This window comes from Phalacrocorax aristotelis, chromosome 2, assembly GCF_949628215.1.
Source record: "Phalacrocorax aristotelis chromosome 2, bGulAri2.1, whole genome shotgun sequence".
NCBI classification, from domain to species: Eukaryota; Metazoa; Chordata; class Aves; order Suliformes; family Phalacrocoracidae; genus Phalacrocorax; species Phalacrocorax aristotelis.
This window is the reverse complement of record NC_134277.1, coordinates 71,340,517-71,359,232: the sequence shown is the minus strand read 5'-3', so window position 1 is coordinate 71,359,232 and position 18,716 is coordinate 71,340,517. Positions and strand designations below refer to the sequence as shown.

The 18,716-nt window shown below is 40.5% G+C and overlaps 1 protein-coding gene across 3 annotated transcripts in view; it reads left to right on the top strand.

The window, feature by feature from the left end:
* The window catches only part of HIVEP1 (HIVEP zinc finger 1), a 121,860-nt gene extending 104,441 nt beyond the window's left edge, over positions 1–17,419 (top strand). For all 3 annotated transcript variants that reach the window (XM_075084053.1, XM_075084052.1, XM_075084054.1), the window contains exons 6-9: positions 1,204–1,379; positions 3,427–3,531; positions 12,749–13,266; positions 16,109–17,419. In XM_075084053.1, the coding sequence (XP_074940154.1) occupies positions 1,204–1,379; positions 3,427–3,531; positions 12,749–13,266; positions 16,109–17,272 (1,963 nt within the window). In that variant the 3' untranslated portion in view covers positions 17,273–17,419. The remainder of the gene's footprint in view (positions 1–1,203; positions 1,380–3,426; positions 3,532–12,748; positions 13,267–16,108) is intronic.
* The last annotated feature ends 1,297 nt before the right edge of the window (positions 17,420–18,716 follow it).

The window sequence follows — 18,716 nt, the reverse complement described above, 5'->3', positions numbered from 1 at the left end:
AAGTCATCAGAAGCATGGAGCCATGAGAGTTATGAGGAGAGATAATGAAATAAAGAACAGTAGGCAGTGCGATTCATTTTTTTTCCCCCAAAGGATGAACATTAATCAGCAGTAAAGGCAGCTAGATACAGTCATAGATGCAAATTCTTTTCCTACATTTCTCGTACGTGATAAATAATACCTATTCTGCAGTAAGGTTGTATAACTGCAGCTGGAGAGGATGTAGTCCAGGGGCTAAGCAGCAGACTGCGGTGCAGCCTCTGTCTGGCAATTTGCTGTGGTATACGCAGGCTGGAGAACTCCTGATTTGAAAAGTACTATGGAAATATTTACTGAGAGTCCTAGTCCACGCACTGTAATACTTTAAATTGGTTGCTTGATATGAATAGCAGTTGCTTTAGCCACAGTGTTGTGCCATGTACAACATCTTATAAAACAGGGTGTTTTTTTTGTCGAAAAGTGCCAGTGCTGCCTCTAAAAATTTTGAGCACAAATGGTGCATATTTTATTATTCTCATAATTGGTGGTGGGCTCTAGGGCTTTCCATTTATTGGTTCCTGGATTGAATCCAGTCTAGTCTGGTAGAAAAGCCATCACCAGCTGCCCAGGTAAAACATTGCTACATGTCTCTGCTCAGATCCAAACATTGCAGGGACCAGCTCACAAAAAGTAAGCACAGCCTTTGGCGTCCTTGAGCAGAGATGTGAAGGGTGTAATTGAATCTGAATGACTTTTTCTATCTAGAGACAGTCCCAGTAGGCTGAGTCCAGAACACATCGATAGGGAATTTTAAAGACTTTCCCATTGTCGTAACTAATGTTGTTCCTTTTCTGCATCCAACACAGAGCCTCAAAGGTGCTCTTTTAAAGCTTCCTCATGGTGCCCAAACCTGCTTCCAAGAACTGACACTTTCAAAAAGTATGTTCCTGTGTTGCAAAGAGGAAATTAGAAATCTTTAAATGCTTAGTATCAAACGGTACCTTTAGTAAAAATGGTATGCCATTATTCCTAAACAAGACCATGATTACCTTGTAAAAAATCTAGATATGAGTTTAATGAATAAATGCAGAAAAAGAGCATGATTGGTTTGTCATTCATTTTCATCTATTATATTATTTTTAAAATGCTGGTAGATTAGGGTTTCAAACTAGAATCATTTTCACATTACAACTAATTGCCTTACTCTTATGGTACTCTGACTAGGTACAAGTCGAATGAAGACTATGTATATGTTCGGGGGAGAGGGAGAGGGAAGTATATCTGTGAAGAATGCGGGATACGTTGCAAGAAACCCAGCATGCTGAAGAAGCATATTCGCACACATACCGATGTCCGTCCTTACCACTGCAATTACTGCAACTTTTCCTTCAAAACTAAAGGTAGGGGTACTTTTCTGTGTACGTTTTTCCCCTTTTTTCTTTTCACTTCGAGGTATGATTCTTTTCTTCTCACCTTTGGCTATTCATAAGCTAAAGAAGTTGCCTATCTGTGGAGTTTTATTGTATAATGCCTCAAATATTGGTAGTTTCTGATTTTCCCCTCTTCCTTTGCCTTCTGTATGCTTATTCAGATGATCACATCTGTATATGAATGAACTGTGTGGCATGCCACAGTAGGTGAGAAATTGGTGTGGAAGAGGGAATATGATGAAAGTGAGGTGGAGATAAGTGAGCTGGTTAGCTGCTCATCCTGGGTAGGGATGGGAACACAGAATTTTAGGTCCCTAGCAGAGATCTTCTGGAGGTATGACATTGACATATATTGTATTCCTGCTGGCACTCAAGTAATTGCTCCAGGAAAGAAATTGGCCTTTATTAAAATACTATATTAAAATAGTTTTTATACCCTTGAAGGACAAGGTTCACTTTCCACTTGACCTTCTAAGACCCAAAGATGGACCTTTACTTTTTTCAAGCCTGTTTACAGCAGATACTTAAATGCATCCTGGTTTCATCAGGTGGTGTATTAAACAGTGGTAGATCCAGGACTCAAAATAAGTGAAACAGACAGGAGAAGTTGACAGCCAAAACACTTTCAGCAAAAAAAATTCCAAGCCGCAAAATTTTTCTTGGCTTTGAACATCATTTAGCAGTAATTCCCCCCCAGCTGTAACCTCAGAAACATTTGTATTTTTAGTGAGTTCAAGACTACTCAGCAGCTGGGCAGAAAACATCCAAGAAGTAACCCAGTGCTGCAGAAAGGAGGTTGGGTAGTCTTTAGATGTGTCAAAACCTATCACTGCATCCTGACACAGCGGGTCGTCACGTTGCCTTTAAAATGAAATGCCGGAGTGTGAACCCAATAACTTCTGATTATGGTTTTTGCAGAGTAGGCATGCTGGCCAAGTGCAAGTAATTAAGTTCCGCCCATTTGGAATCCTCCCTGGTTTCAGCTGAGGCAGTTATTTGTATTCGCTCCCTCTTCTGCAGTTGCTATGCTCTGAATTTGTTGTTAATGCTGGCAGAGCCAGTCACACAGTTGGGTGCTTGACGTTTGATAAACCACCCTTCGTGACAGGACAGTGCAGCCAGTGACTTTGTGCATTATGTAAAGCTGGGAAGTTGGCTCTTTGTGAGTCAGTATTGTCATATGGCTTCATAACAAATATTTAAAAATTTGGGGAGAATTCCTAGGTTCATTTCGAAGCAGGAATAAAGTACTCCATAACCACAGAAGAGCCACCATTTCACTCACTGTTAATTTCTCCCACTGAAATACCTCAGAGAAACAGTTTCTGAGACAATAGGAATTTTAAGTATAAAGTGAGCAGTTACTTGTAATCACATATATTTCACAAATATCATCATTTACAGATCTCTGATCTACTCTTAACCTTTTCTTGATGATATTTGCCATATTTTCTTTTCAAAGGAGAAGGGGAGAGCACCCTGTGGGGCCTCTCAGCAGTTATGCATTCACTTTTGAGATTCAGATCAAATATGTTCATGCTCTGATTTTGAATAAAATTAATCTGTTAGTTTACGTAGGCAGTGAAAATGATTACACTAAAAATAGAATCCATCAAATACTAAAAGAGCCGCAAGATAGGAACTTTAGTTTCACATGGTAGTTTTCTGTCAACATGACTTTGAAGACTGAATCAGCCTTTTTTATACTCTGCCGTAAACGAATACAGGATCTTTTACACCCATGCAAAATACATCATCATCTAGAATTTCCATCCTATTCTATTTTATCTCAATAAAGACCTTTATGAAATGTAGCCAGAGAGCTAGTAGCATTCAGGATGGTGAATCTGCTGCAGCCCTTCACAGCTTGCGTTGAGGGGCAAGGTTCTATCAAGTGTGAAATCAAATAGTACAGATGGTTGTAAGTGTAGCTGAATAAGATACAGACGTGTTGGGCGCATATTTGTATACATTTGTATAGTCACAGAACAGTTAATTTTTTTCATTTCTTCTTAAGGAAATTTAACAAAACATATGAAGTCAAAGGCACATAGCAAGAAATGCATGGATTTGGGAGTCTCAGTAGGCTTAATAGATGACCAGGATGGAGAAGAAGAATTTGGTAAGAAATTAAAATCTTCCTTCTTTACTGCATTTTTGAATTTATTTTCTCATCCCAATTTCTTACCCTTTATTTTCCAGAGCTTTAAAATTCTTGTACAGGGAAAAGATACAGAGATAAAAATCTTACAGAGTAGTCCAAGTGAATCAGAAATACCGGAAAGACCTTCACCAAAAGAAATGACAAGCATATGCTGAAGAAAAATTGCTGTTGAATTTTTTCACAAAGCGTTACGCAGTTTATCTTTATCAGTTTCACAGATAAATATGACAAGACTGAAAATACCAGAAAAACAGCTGTTTGCCTAGAAAAAAATGTAGTCAAATGTAGCATTTCTTTGAAAATAGTGCATGGAATTGTCAAAGTTTTGAGATGCACGTTTTCATAAAAATTACATGCCACCTAGAATCACAAATATGTTGCTGAGTGCTCTGCAAGGAGGCTGATCATCTTCCAGTGTAGAGTTCTGTCCTCCTTCACAAATAATTGGTCATAAATCAGCAGGTAGAAATCACTTAGAAATTATGAATGTTTTTCATCTTGACCTGTTCTACTTCTCCATTAGTGATGAGAGTGCTATCAAAATGAATGTATTTGTTAATAATTGGAATTCTGCACTTCCCACATCCTGAGATGGCTGCTGAAAAGGAGACGAGGTTGAGGACAGATAAAGAGGGCCAAACCGGGTTCGCGCAGGTTTTGCTCAGCATGGTAAGAAAGATGAAGTTGCACCACCAGACGCAGTGAGATGGAGAACAGGATTGCACATTAGGACACTGTTTCAGTTCTCAGTATGTCTCTGTGCAGCGGTGGCATTTTTTCCTTCCTCCCATTTCTCAGCAGGGAGATGAGTCCTGTTGCCTTGTTGTATTTTTCTTCCTTCAGTGGAATAGTTTATTAGATTGCAGGTGAGGTTTTGAGAAAAGAAAGCAGTGGAGATCTTTATTTAAACAGTAAAGGGCAAGAAAGATGAATGCACTTGCTCCCATATGACAACCGCTAGCAGAATAAGCGAATCAGCTTGAATCTAATTCTAAATAATGCTGGGAATGTGACTCAGCTGGTATGATTCAGAGTGCGCTAGGTACAAAGAAACCTGCATTTTCCCTTTTTTGGCATTCTCCAATATATTCCTTTTTAGTAAGCTAAAAACATGTCCCCCTTCACAATTTGAGGGACCAAATAAATAACAGAAGATAAGCGGCAGTGCAAATTACTGTCCTTTTCTCACAGAGGAACAGTTTTCATTAACATTTTCAGCCTTCACATGACAGAAAAATCATCACTTTTTTAAGCAGTGTTCTGCAGCTTTTGACATTTTATTTAGTTTTGTAAACTACAACTGAACAGGTATTTCCTTTTACCAGGAACTGAAAACATTTTATTGATTGATAAATCGATATTCCCAATTGCATACAGTTAAAATTGCATTTGTGGTTATAATGTAATGGGAAATGTTTCAAATGTTAACAGAATTATCAGTAACACCTGGTAGAAGTAGGCTATTTCAAACATTTGTTGAAAGATTGCTTTCCTTCGGCTTTAAGACTATTTAATTGAGAGACAGACACTCTTTTTACATATCATGTACAGGTGTGTATAACCATAGTATAAATATATATTCCATGAAGTATGTTCTTTGCTTCAGCACAGTAATTGCTTAATAAATTAAATAGTCTATTTTGGAAAAAAAAGACAAACATTCAACAGAATTTGCTACATAATCCTTGAAATTCTTCCAGATATTTAATTTTAAGACTGCAATGCTTTTTTTTTCCCTCCCCCAGAATAGAGGAGGTAACATTTCTTTCTTTAACTAAGAACCCCAAACCAAAAACAACTTGGTGATAAAATCCCTACCTTTGGTAAACTCTCTGGCTCATGTACCCATAACAAAACCAGCTGTGCAGCACAAAGCTCAGTACAAAATCCTATCCAAGAAGCAGGGTCGTTAAGCCTGTGATAAACACGCGTTTGCTGCAGCCAAACCAGCCCAGCCTCTCCAGTTGTGGCAAAATATGGGGCATTTACAGTTTTCCATGTAAATTCAGTGAGTAACCGTACACTTTAAAAATGTGATTTCATCTCTCGGTTCACCTAGCTACACTTGAAGGTATTTCTTATGATAATTCAGAAACTTGCTTGTTGGCCCATTTTTAAAGCAAAGAGTCAGGAGGGGGGGAAAACAGTGTGAAGTATTTGCATACGTGCTTTTTTAAATGTAGGTGGTTCTGCTCCCCTCTCTGAAATCCTGTACGTGCTAATTTTTTGGCTATGTTTTATTGTGATTGAATGTATTGGTTTTGGGGGTTTCTGAGGTGTCATGGCAGCCTTAAGGTGGCTCTCTGGCTGCCCTTTCCCCGGGGCGGTGCAGCAGAGCTCGCATTCGGGCCCAGCACCCCTCGTGCCAGGCCTGTGCTCTAGGGAGAGCCCTGCCAGCAGTATGTCACCCACAAAGGAAAACATAATGGGGTTTGTGTCTTGAGCTGCACTTGTGGCATTACGTCTTTGGCCCTTTCACCCCTCCTTCCTCTGGTGTGCGGTGGTGGCGGGTTTGTGTCGCGTATCCTTTTGGTGCTTTGAAAGAACAATGTCTTTAAACACATACATTTGTTACTTGAGGAGTTGCATAGCTGTTAAAAACCATCTCTCTCTTCAAGCCAATGGTCTCCCCAGCCCCATCTCTTTCCTCCGTTAGAAGGCAATGTAAGACGATGTAGAGGAAGGTGCAGAAAACCTGAGAAAAAATAATTATGACCTCAGGAAAAAAAGTTCTTTTTCCCCATAGGCTGCGTGAGATTGGCTTGTTTCCTGGCCCAGAGAATGTCTGTCTGTCTGTCTCTAGCTAATTTGTTATCCAAACATTTGAAATACTGATTATTCTATGGCAATAAAAATGTCCACACCTTTGCTTAAATTAACTAAGCTGTATGTCTTCCACCAGGCTCTGAATTAGAGAATTAGCCAGAAACTTAACAAAGCTGCCAACCTTTTATTTACTAAGGAATTTGCTGGTTCTATTTTTAGGTAGTTTTTTTAAAGCCTAGGCAATCACAATGATTTGAATATATCATTTTTTGGATTCATATAAGAAGTCAGCTTTGACTTGATAGCAGTACAGATTAATAGTACATGCAGCTGGAATAAAGAGTGCAAAACTATGTCCTGAACAGAGGCACGTGCACACACAGAGCCTGTTTTTTCAGTAATTCGAGGAGCTGAAATTTTGTTGTGCTTGAGCATCTGGGGAAAAAAGAAAGAGATGCTCTCTAGCTGTCTGAGACTGTGTGTGATCAGAGCTTTTAACATAACATTCTTTGTATTTGGACTTGTCATCATTTGGGTATTAGTAAGTACTTTCTGGCCTAGCCTTTTGTATTCAAAACCATTCCCTCATCCATTTATCTTTCATCTTCTGCTCTGTGGAATGTTCTTGTCACCAAAATACAGGGTTACAATGTAAGGAATGTTAATATCTGAATTAAATTGTCAGATGAGGTGAACTGTTTAGTGTGACAGACTGCAACTGGGGATATCCTTTTTGGCCATGTTGACCCAATATTTTGCTCTGCAGTCTTAAAACCAACAATAATTTGTCTTCAAATTATAACAGTTATGAACTTTAAACCTGTAATATGTCATATGTAAGCTAATGAATGAATGAGAATTGTGTGGTATGCCTGAGTAAACTTGTGCAAGATAGTTAGTAATGAAATCAGTAGATGGGCAGAACTTATTTAAATGGTCTCTATGGAGAAATTTTATCCCAAAATATTCATTTCTTTACCAATGAAAAGACCTAATTGTAAGTTTCAGATATGTATTTATACACACACACACAACACATACGTATATATAAACCACTTTCATTTTCTGCAGTATTAAATAAACCCTTCTAGAGATACAATGGTTCTAAGTTAATTAGCTATATATTACTTATAGTAGATCTTAAGTGAGTTTCCATGGCTCTTCATTAGCTTAATCATGACTCAGTCTGTGTTTTCACTGCACCTGCATTTAAGGAATGAAAATAAATGAAAATCCTTGCAATAATAGCCTCCTTTTGCAAATAGAATGGAAGGCTGATTCTGTATAGCTTAAAAGAAATATTTTTTTAATCCTTTCTTTTTTTTTTTTTTTTTTGTTTAATTATGACTGTCTAATCTTCAACTAGATGTACATTAAGCATGCTGGAGCCTTACACCTACTGCCTGGGAATAGACTACCTAGTCTAGGGTTGATTTACAATATACAGGTTACTCAGGAAGGCTTAAGTGTAAATAATCTCTTTAAACAGAGGTTACTTAATTTTTTTCAGTTAGTTTTACTTTGTTGCCTTCCATTCCCTTAGGAATGAAAGTCAAAAGCCCACAGGTTTTTTGTTCTCATCTCTGAGAAGCACTGTCTATTACCAGTCTGAATTTAACCCAGTAGATGTCACTGTGAGTCCTGTTTGATGATGATGAGCAGTGGGCAGTAGCTGAAGCAAGACCGAAATTGGGCGAGTAAAGCCTATGAACATAGAAAGACAAGGGGACAGCAAGCTTGGGTATATATGCTGGCGTTATTTCACAGTACTTTGGTTTACCCTTTTTAAAATTTGTTTGAATGGTTGCGGAGCCGTCTATTACAAGACCAATACAACAGGTGAAAGGCAAGTCTAGGCTTGTAATTGTTTAGAAAAAGAGAGTGCATTGATGGCATACAGACCTTACTTTCAAGTTTATGGTAATATGATGACATACACAAAAATATTTCTGCCTTTATTGCCATAGTGTATATATTTTTTCTTGAGTTTGATGGAGAATATATAATACAGAATAGATGCTTTATTTTTAAATGCTTTTATGCAGATATTAATCCATAACTGAAGATACTTACACAATTTGAGGTGATAAACACTGCTTTGTATTACTTGGGTGCTAAAAGCCAATAAATCTGGTAAAACTAAATTTAGATGGGAATAGATAGTGAACAGACCAACGGGTACTTAGTAAGCTATGTCTTTAGTCTGTATAAGTAGAGCTAATAGCAATCCTATAGTTATCTACATAACTATCCATTTGCTTAGAAATGTGTAAAACTTCAGCAGTCTGGACAAGGTCTTTCTTGTCTTCCTGCCCCTGAAAGAACGAAAATGAACATTTTCTTCCTTATGTGAAAATCTACCTAAATATCGTTAAGTTATAACCAAATACAACTCAGTTATAAACCGTAGAACTTATAATTGGGTTTGGTGCAGAAATTGCTATGTCTGTAGCAGGGCCTGATAAGTCAGGTCATGTGATGGACTAGTTGGTGATAATATCGCAATAAAAATTAAAAGCTGTAAGTTGAGATTCTGAAGATCCTTTCTTGCAGTACTTTGCAGTATGATGATAATTAGATGGCCATTTTTAAAACCACATACATAAGGATTCCTGTAGGAAAAACTTTTAAAATAAAGAACTTTAAAGTACATAGGGAGACATATTTCAGTTACCTAATTCATAGCATTGCAACTGGAAAAAGCAGTTCGTGGACTTACCCGCCCCAGGCTCTTCACTAATGGATGTATTAGAATACGGATCAGTCCAGCTAATGCTATTGTGCTAAAAAACTTGAAGCTTTTTCTTTCCCTGCTTTGGGGTAAAATGTCAGTATAACAGAGCCTTAGCCAACAAGCTCACTGACACCACAGACACAATAGAGAGCTTATTAACTGAGGACTGACAACAAAATAAATGAAGGACTGAGATGATTTTTGCCCATGATTTGTATACACTTACTTCAATACCTAGGATTAAAAACTCAATTTCATTAAATATAATTAGAGCTGGCATGTAAGCAAAATCCCCAATCAGAAGTTGTGTCCACATTTCTATTGTACCTTTACTTCCAGCTGTTCCTAATTTTTGCAGACTTCATGTCTGTAGCTGGAAGTTCCACTTTATTCTGTGAAGTCCAGGAAGAAGAAAGAGTCTCACTAAGGATTTAAAAAAAAAGATGGCAGTAGTTGACAGAGGATGAGAGACATTCCATACTCTTCCCAAAACATTCTTTATAAAAAATTGAGGCAGCCTTGAACAGTCTTTCTGTTAAAATGGTGAGAGTTACAAATTTGAAAGAGAAGTAGCTTTCATAAAGACTTCACTTAATAGTGTGAAACTTTTTTCCTGTTTTCTTTTTTTAAAAAAAACAAACTGTGAACTTGCATGCCAAAAGCCATTTCCCCATATGCTAGTGGCCTTTAAATTTATGACACATCCTTCATTCTAAAATATCCCACACTGCTTTACAACCTCATAGAAAGTTAAACACAGAAGTCATTTTGTTCCCTTTGGAAATTGAGTCAGTTCTAGTTACATGTATCAACTACATAAGCATATGGTTATAATTGTGCATGGTTTAAGATAGGAAGCGAAGAATTAATTTTTCCCCAATTAAAACTGCAAGGGAACTTTAGTAGGCAGCGTACCGTTAATAAAATGGATCAGGGCCAATACTACTTGGTTAGCAAGACAGTGCTTGGAAGAGTCTTTCGCCACAAGGAGTGGTCACAGCCTCAGCTCAATGCCTCATTCGGAGAAGACCCATAACCTGCCTGGGTCTTCCGCCACTTAAAACTCCGGCATTGGGTCCTCTTGCAACTCCACTGATTAACAGCGGTGCTTAACAGCATCGCTTTTTCTAAAAGCTTGAGCACCTCTTGTCTCAGCAAACATGCACGCAGGTATAAAAGCCAGAGCAGAGCGTTCCTTTGTGCATTGCCAGAGCGAGCAAGTCAGGAATGGGTTTTTTTTTTCATCTGACGCTTCGAAGCAGTGTAGGAGTAAGGGAACCACATTCATTGCTGTCACCTCGCCTACACTGCAGGCTCTGGCTCCAGGTAACCACACTTAAACAGAGCTGGCAAATGCACAAGGGGTGGAAGTAAACAGGGAAACAATAGAGGGAAATGATATCCCATGGAGTCCTGCATGTAAGGAATCTGTATCCCACACATGGTTTCACTTTCCATGGTTTTATTCTAGAGAGCTGAGACATATGCAGAAAATTTCTACATAAGCAGCATTTGCTAGTAAATCCTGTAGCATTTTTAAATGTTGATTTGAAAGAAAGATAGTTTCTTATTAAAATCAGGGCATTGTTTGAGCATATGTTTTCCTTGCTTTACAAATATGACGAGTCAATCTAATCATTTCAGGTAGTTCCTCTTGCCAGTGAAGACAGCCATTTGTGACTGACATCAACTTTCATAGAAAATGTGGTTCATGTGGAGAGAGGGGGGAAAAAAGAAAAGAAACAGGAGGATATCCCAGAGAATAGCTATGTGATATTGGTACAGAGACCAAAGTTAAGAGGGAGCCCGGACTGAAATCCAAGTCTTTGTAATGCCCCATGCATTATTTAAAGAGTTGCAGGAAAAGCGTGGGTCACCCTTTAGATGTAACACATGGAGAAGTCTTTGAGATCTGTTACAGAGGCATTGAGGGATGTTATTTCCATTCAGAAATCAAACATATGTAGAGGTTCTAACATTTTAGATGTTTTTTGCAAATTTTTGCAAATTAATGATGAAGAAACAGTGTTTCTGTGTAGAAGAGAAATGACAGAAGTATAGAGGAAAAAAGAGTTTAATAACTTCATGTGGTTTTGTTAATAATATTTTTAACAATCCTACTTGCCATATTTTTGGAGTGGACCTTACTGACTTAATTTTTCCACTAAAATGAATTTTCTTTTTTGAACAGCTTTGTCTGTAGATGAGAATTCTAAATGAAGACTATTTAAAATTCTAAAAGATACTTTTGTTAGCATCCTCCCAATGACCTGGAGGATTTGGGGTATTTTTAATAATATTGCAGTTTCATGCCCACCATAGTAAATGTAGAAAATCTATAGTTACCGTATTTAGTTAATGTACAAATTACTGTGTAGGCAAAGAGGGGCAAAGTCATTAGAGAGGTTGGTTTTTTTTTTCAAAGAAGCTATTAGTCTCATTCCTAATTGCATTGCTCATTTGAAACCATAAAGGCATAGAGTGGTGGGTAACTTACTGAGACCACTCAATTAAACCCATTTATCTTACCTGGAGTTCAAGATGCTTATTTTTGTTTTGGTAGGGTAGCAGCATAAACAATTGGTAGTACATTCAGATTCTTTTAAGGGTATGATTTTTTTCAGAATCATTCACTTTGGCAGTAAGTTGCTGTGTAGATTTCCCTAGAACAGGATCTCTGAGATTTTAAGTAACCAGCCATCAGCGCTTTTGCGGAGCCAAATGATTTTCATGCTGATTTTTTTTTTGACATCTCAGCAGACAGACCTTTAATCAAATATAAAATATTAGTGCATTCAAAGCATTTTGTCTTTTATAAAATATGATCCCAGACAGTCTGGCTTGGAATCAGATACAACAGATGGGATTTTCTGTCTCTTTACTAAAGGCGATTCTTTCTTTCCAAGTTATGATATAAAAGAAGGGGAAAAGCAGTAGTGGAGCAGTATTTTGTAGAGAAATTTGCCACTAGACGGCAGTTTGGCTTTAAGACTTGAAGTCAGGAGGGCTTCTTCATGTGAGCAAAATGCATGCATAGGTAAGTTTTGATAAGATTAGGGCTTTCTTGCCTCCTGAGACATCTTGGGTGAGCTGTTAATAAACCTCTCAAAACATTAGCCAAGTGAAGAAGTCCAGTAAGGTCTAATTTTGGTCTCTTTTGCCTGTTAACGAGACAGATTCCTGACTTAACAGCTTCCAGTCTTTCTGTTTGCATCCTTCAAAACCTTTGCAGCAGTGATTCATATTAGGTACAAGGACACCCACTTATGAGTCAGAACCAGCTAGAGAATATCCCATCGCTAAGGTTGGCTGACCAGCTTCATATATCGTCACTGGGAACTTAATGAACCAGCAGGCTGCTCGCTTCTCCCCAAGCATAGGAGTGAAGGGTGACTTTGAGCGAATGGTTATCAATGGTGTAAAAGAAAACAGCCAAATCCAGAAAGTTAGAAACAACACAGAAGCGGAAGATGAAAGGCTATGTAGCTGTATAATTAAATATGTACACTGGAAAATAAAAACAAAAAATCTTCCTTGTTGCTTTGATGCAATGGGATGTGACTGAAAAATGCACAGGCCATGTGGTTTTTTGGTGTTTCTAATTACTCCCTCCCACCTCCTTCCCAATCAGGCCAGGAACTTCGTTGGCTTACTTTCTTATTTCCACTTTTGCAGGTGAGAAGCAAAGATTTGGTTATGACCGGTCAGGATACGATGTGGAGGAGTCTGATGGTGCGGATGAAGATGAAAATGACAATGACGATGATGATGAAGACAGCCAGGCTGAGTCAGTCCTATCCACAACCCCCTCGGTGACGGCCAGCCCCCAGCATCACCCCTCTCGACACGGCCTGCAGGATGCCGCCAGCACCGATGAAGACGTCAGGCTTCCAGACTGTTTTGCTGGGGTTCACACGGACTCTATGGATGGTCTGCCAAAAGCACTGCTGACGAAGATGACCATCCTTAGCACGGTACAGTCAGTTAGCAGGACCTCCAGGTCACCAGCAGAGTTCACCCACCAGGAAGCACATGAGGATAAAGCCCAGGAGAGAGGAATGGGTCCCCATAGTGCTAGTGCGGCACTGGCGGACGTCGCTCCAACATCTCCAGGTCGCCAGATGTCTGTAGATTACCCCGATCCAGAAACAGCCTTGGGCCACTCCTTGATATCAACTGCAGCTCTTGGAAAGGTAGGAGTGTCTCACTCCAGGGGAGAGAGCGGGATTTAAATCCTCCTTTTAAAGATCTTTTGGAGATTTTTCAATGATCAAAATGTTTGCCTTTCCCTTCATTCTTAGAGTTGTTGGCTGATGAACCTTTAAGAAGGGTTGAAAGCGATCGAAGCTCAGATGTGTAGGACCCTAGAACAAGGATGCTGTAGGAGCACTGCTTTTCAGATTCTTAGTTTTGATTGTATTCTCCCTGAAAGGATTAATTGTAACATGGTCGTTTCAGCTGAAGTCTGGAGCTGGTAGATTGCATTAGAAATAAGAAGGAATGTAACAGATATGTAGAATGAACAAATGGTGGTGGTTATGAAGTTTTCAGAGGAAAGCGATAGAATTCAGAAGTCATTTCATTCTGAAATATGACGATAGAATCATTGGTAATTCCCAAGGGAAATTAATCTAGTCCCAAAGGTTTTTGCCTTATCACTACAAAAAAATTGTGCAATTCCTTATCTCTCCTCTAAATATGCTTAGTAGTAGAATTAGAGCACCAGATGTTCAAGGAAACTAGCAGATTGCCCTTGCACAATAACAAAAGGAGAGGCGAGCACAGAACTGAGACCCGAGTTCCCAGCACTCTAAATTTTTCTCCAAGCTGAAAGCACGTTTTAATCAGAAAAGGATCAGTTTTGCTGATGCCTCTTCTAGACACATGGCTTCTCAGAGCAGCATGCAGAAAGATGAGGTCAGTCTGTGTGCGAGGCTGCAGGAGCATTCAGTACTTTTGCCGACTGTTGCCTTTAAACCTCTGCTGAGGAAATCACAAAGGAGAACTGTCAGGCGTTAAGCCTTTCACAATTCAGCAATATTTTCATGGACTGTAATGGGGATGGTACAAGTCACATACCTGATTGACCCTAAGGATATCTCTTGGAAGTTTTGAATTCTTACTGCAGACCATGAAGGCATTGGAACTTTGCAGAATAATGCTCAGAAAAAATGTCACGCAAAATATGGTGTAACTAAAGGAGTAATTACTGCCTTCTCTGTGATAAGTGCAATATTTACAAATAGTGTATCCATGCAGTTATAGAAAAATAAGTGGCAGGAAGTTTTCAAAAGCATAAACAGTTAAGTAAAAATTTCATTCTGGTTTAAGTACTTACTGGCTTGTTTTTTCTTTGAAAATCTGTACTACTGGATTTATTTTTTACAAAATTGAAGATAGTGAGCTGTTGACAAGGAGAAACAGTAAAAATTGTTGCTGCATTTCATTGTTTGACACAGGTTCACTCCTGCTTGTAAGAACTGTGAGTCTGTGTGGCAAATGCAAATTGGAGCGATTTTGAGGTATAACAGAGAACAAAATGTAGTGGTCTCTGATCACTGTATATACCTGCCACAGAAGGGGTGGGATCTTAATATTTGGGTTTTGGGTTTCGGTTGTTGCCAATAGATACCAGAAAGGCATTTGACTGAATTTACTCCCTCATCAAACAGAACCACTGAAGCCTCAAGAAAATACGCACGCAATTAAAAACATTGAAAGGTCTTCATTAATATAGCTGTAATCATTGTCTGCATTAATATATTTTTTAAAAGGCATGTAAGTAATATAAGGCAGTAATTCCTTTTTCCAGACTGCCTCCTGCTTTCCCAGACCAAAAGAAGTGGCAGCCGTGTGTCTGAGGGTTAATCTACAGTCTGTTCCTATTGTGAACGGTTGTGGATCCCACTCCTTGCAGTCGAGACAAGGGGTCGAGACAGCTCAGGAAGTCTGTTGTATGTTCCTTAGAAAGCATCCATACGACTTTATCAGGATTTCTTGTGAGGTGTCAGACAGGACTTACTTCTGAGAAAGATGTTGGCTTCCTTCTCACACTCATCTTCCCATTTAGACTGGTTGGCACTGTGTAGTCAGTAAATCATATTCTCCTTTAACCAACAGAATTCCTACCAGCAGTTTTCAAAAAGCGTTTCTGTTAGTGTTTCAGTTTTGAGCCCGCTCGAAAGATTTCTTGAGAGTTTGGTCAAAGCCACAGAATTACAGTTTACAACTGTATAAAACTAAGTAGGGTTGCACAACTCCTTATGTGTTATGAATACGCCTCAAGCTAGATACTGTAAGACTGCAATTGCAATTTAAGACTTCTTGGTTTAGGTGTTTTTAGGAAAGCAGTTGCCAGCCTTGATCGGTAACACAGGCTACATGAGAAGAAAAGGGAGCATAAAAATAGGATTATCAGTCCATGCATGGGCACCAAATCACAGCGAGCTGAGGCAGCAGTGGGATGTGGGTCCCACGTCTCACTCCAGTATCCGCCTGTCACCTCCACTTCTGCGGGTGCTGTAGTTGTCATCCATCTCTCACATCCATTGGGTATCGCCTGTCTTCCACATTAGAAGGACCTACAGACAGATGTGCTATGACGCTGCCTCTGCCTGCCAGAGGCTGTGACGCCTCCAGGAGAGGAACCCAGTGCATAAAAAATGCCAGCTTATGCTTATTTAACCTTCTTGCCTGAGGTGATTTCCACAGAAAACAGTTCTCCAAAGCCTTCTCGCTCCTTAAAAAACACATACAAAGGATATTCATCAGTGTTTTCAAGTACTAGTGTTCAAGAGAAATTAGTCAGGGTAATTAGGAGAGGAAAATTCAATTAGTGGGTGAGGAAGGAGTTGGAAAAAGAAAGGAAGGAAATCAGTTCATTGTTCAAGCTGGGCAGTATATACTGTGAACTGGTTTGTTGTTGTTTTTTCTTAAAAGGGAGTGTGGGAAGCAGTCCCAGCTACCTTGCATTTTCATTTCACTCGAGGATAGCGGTGGCCACCACATTAACACGCCTGTGTTGTTCTCTCCCAGAGCACACCCTCCGTCAGCTCCCCCTCCTCGCCGGCGGACCACAGCATGCAGACGACAGCGCCATCACCCTACACCGACACCCCAGAGGAGAAGCTGGCTGGGTGCCCGCAGCACGCCGCCGAGCTGAGGGCTCCCCAGACTCACCTCTTCAGCCATCTCCCCCTGCACTCGCAGCGGCAAGCCAAGGCACCCTACGGCACCGTACCGGTCGGGGGGATTCAGGTGGTCCCCGCCGGCCTGGCCACCTTCGTTCCCATCCAGGCGGGGCCGGTGCAGCTCACTATCCCTGCCGTTAGCGTGATTCACAGAACTACCAGCGCCCTCGGCGAGACAGGTGGCGCCGCCGCCACCGCCGCTACGAATCCCATGGGCGTCGCCGAAGTGAACAGCGTCGTGCCGTGCATTCCTATAGGACAGGTGAGCGTGCCGGGCATCCAGGGTCTCGGCACACCCAGCCTGCAGCCTCTGCCACCGCTGGGCATGGAGACAGTGAACATCTTGGGCCTGGCAAACACAAACATCGCCCCGCAGATGCGTCCTTCGGGAATTACCCTGAATGCCGTGGGTCTCCAGGTTTTGACCGCTGGCGCGGCCCCGCAGGGCAACCCCAGTCCACAGGCTCACATTCCCGGCTTGCAGATACTGAACATTGCCCTGCCGACCCTCATCCCTTCCGTCAGCCCTGTCGGCGCTGAGGGGCAAGGAGCCTCCGAAGCGCCTGCCTCAGGCAGCAAAGCCTGCGAGACGCAGCCGGAGCCGGCTTCTGTTGGCTTCCCTGCAGCCGAGGTCGGCCAAGCCGGCGGGGCTACTTCTCCGGCAGCAGCCAGTGGCCAGCGGTACGGCGGGAAGAGCCATCCCGAGCCCACCCCGCTGACCGACTACGAGCGACCCAACGGTCCGGGGAAAGCGGATCCCGAAAAGACTGACCTCGCAAACCCCACCAAGCCAAAGCGCGACATCCCTTCCCTCCAGGTGAAGCGGGCTGCCCCAGCAGAGCCCCGCCCCAAGGCGAATCCCGACGCGTTAACCAAGTCCCCGGTCCACCAAACTGTCTCCCCGGACAGACAGGTACACAGGCCAGCCCCCTTGTCCCGGCGGCAAAACACGGTGCAGTTTAGCGATGGCAGCAGTGACGATGAGGATAGACTTGTAATAGCAACCTAGTTTTTTGTTTTTTGTTGTGTTTTTATTTTTATGTTTTGTTTCTTTTTTTTTTTTATAACACTTACAGGTTTCTTTGCAAACCTTCCTTTCCTTAAAGCACATTTTTCTGACACAAACCCATTACTAATCTTCGTGCAATCATGAACTCTTGACCAATAATTGTTGTTTCTTGTCAGCTCCAGCCATTTTTGTACATGTTGTATAGACAATTGTGCCTTTTTGGAGTTTTATGTTTAGAAACCTGTACAGATTGTTGAATATATATATATAAAATATATATATATAAAATATGTATATTAAAACCAGGTAGTTGCTTGTGTTTAGTAAGTAAACATCCTATGTCAGATAAATAAAGGATTAAATTATATGTTGCACTGTTAAATGTAAATTTTTATGGCTGTGGGACAAAGTTTCAGTGTACAGACCTAGTATGTAAAACTCCATATTTATTGTATCCATATTAGTCTTGGAAAAGGGTCTGTCCATCTTTCTTGTGTAAGACGGTAGCTTTACACTTAAAAGAGAAATACAGTATCTGTGTTATGAAATATTACAGTAAAATTTTGTTTACTGACTTTACCATTGCTTATGTTGTGCCTTCTTGATGCAGCCCGGTAGTTGGAGAGGCGCTCGACTCGTTCCTTTTAGAACCCTTCCAGCTGCGTTCAGCTTGGAAGGATCTGGTGGTTGTGTATGCCCCCGTGGTCTCACCTGCCACGAGAGAGAGAGAGAGTACGCTCGTCAGGCCTACTTGGAGCGAAACCTTCCCTTTCAAAATATCCAGCGACGGCAAAGTGGGGAGGGAGTCCTTCAGCTTTTTTGTAGGGCGAGCATCCATCCACCTTGTGCTTTTAACGCTTCCTAACTAAAATTTGGAGACTTCCCTGAGGGAAAATAGCAAAAGGGTCAAGATGAAATATTTTTTTATTTGTAATCTTGAACTATAAAACCACTTTTTATTGACATTAAAATGTTGTTACGCAAGAAAGGAATAATTCTTTGTGTGTTCTTAATTGCAAAATCCACCATACAGTTGGTAAAAATGCCACTGCTGTAATGAGGATTTGGCATTACCAATTACCATCAACTTCGCAAGAGACTGTGTTTCAGGTGGCCTTCATTTACAGGTAGACAAAGCCAATTTCTCCCTAAACAGGGCTTTGTCTTATTCATGCAGGGGAAGAAAGGGGACTAGAGGTCTTACATACAGTTGATGTGCCCTTATAGCAAGAAACTTGTCATTATGGCCATACAGGACATGGATGGATCCCAGAATAATGAAATTTAATAGAATTCTGTTTGCACATAGTGAAAGCAATTTAGAGTTACCAATACATTTTTAAGGTGTATTGGTAACTAGTGCAGGAGACAAGTCTCACGTGTTATAGAGCTACACATTCCTGAAAGTTTCACACTGACCTGTAATTTTTAAATAGAGTTGCTT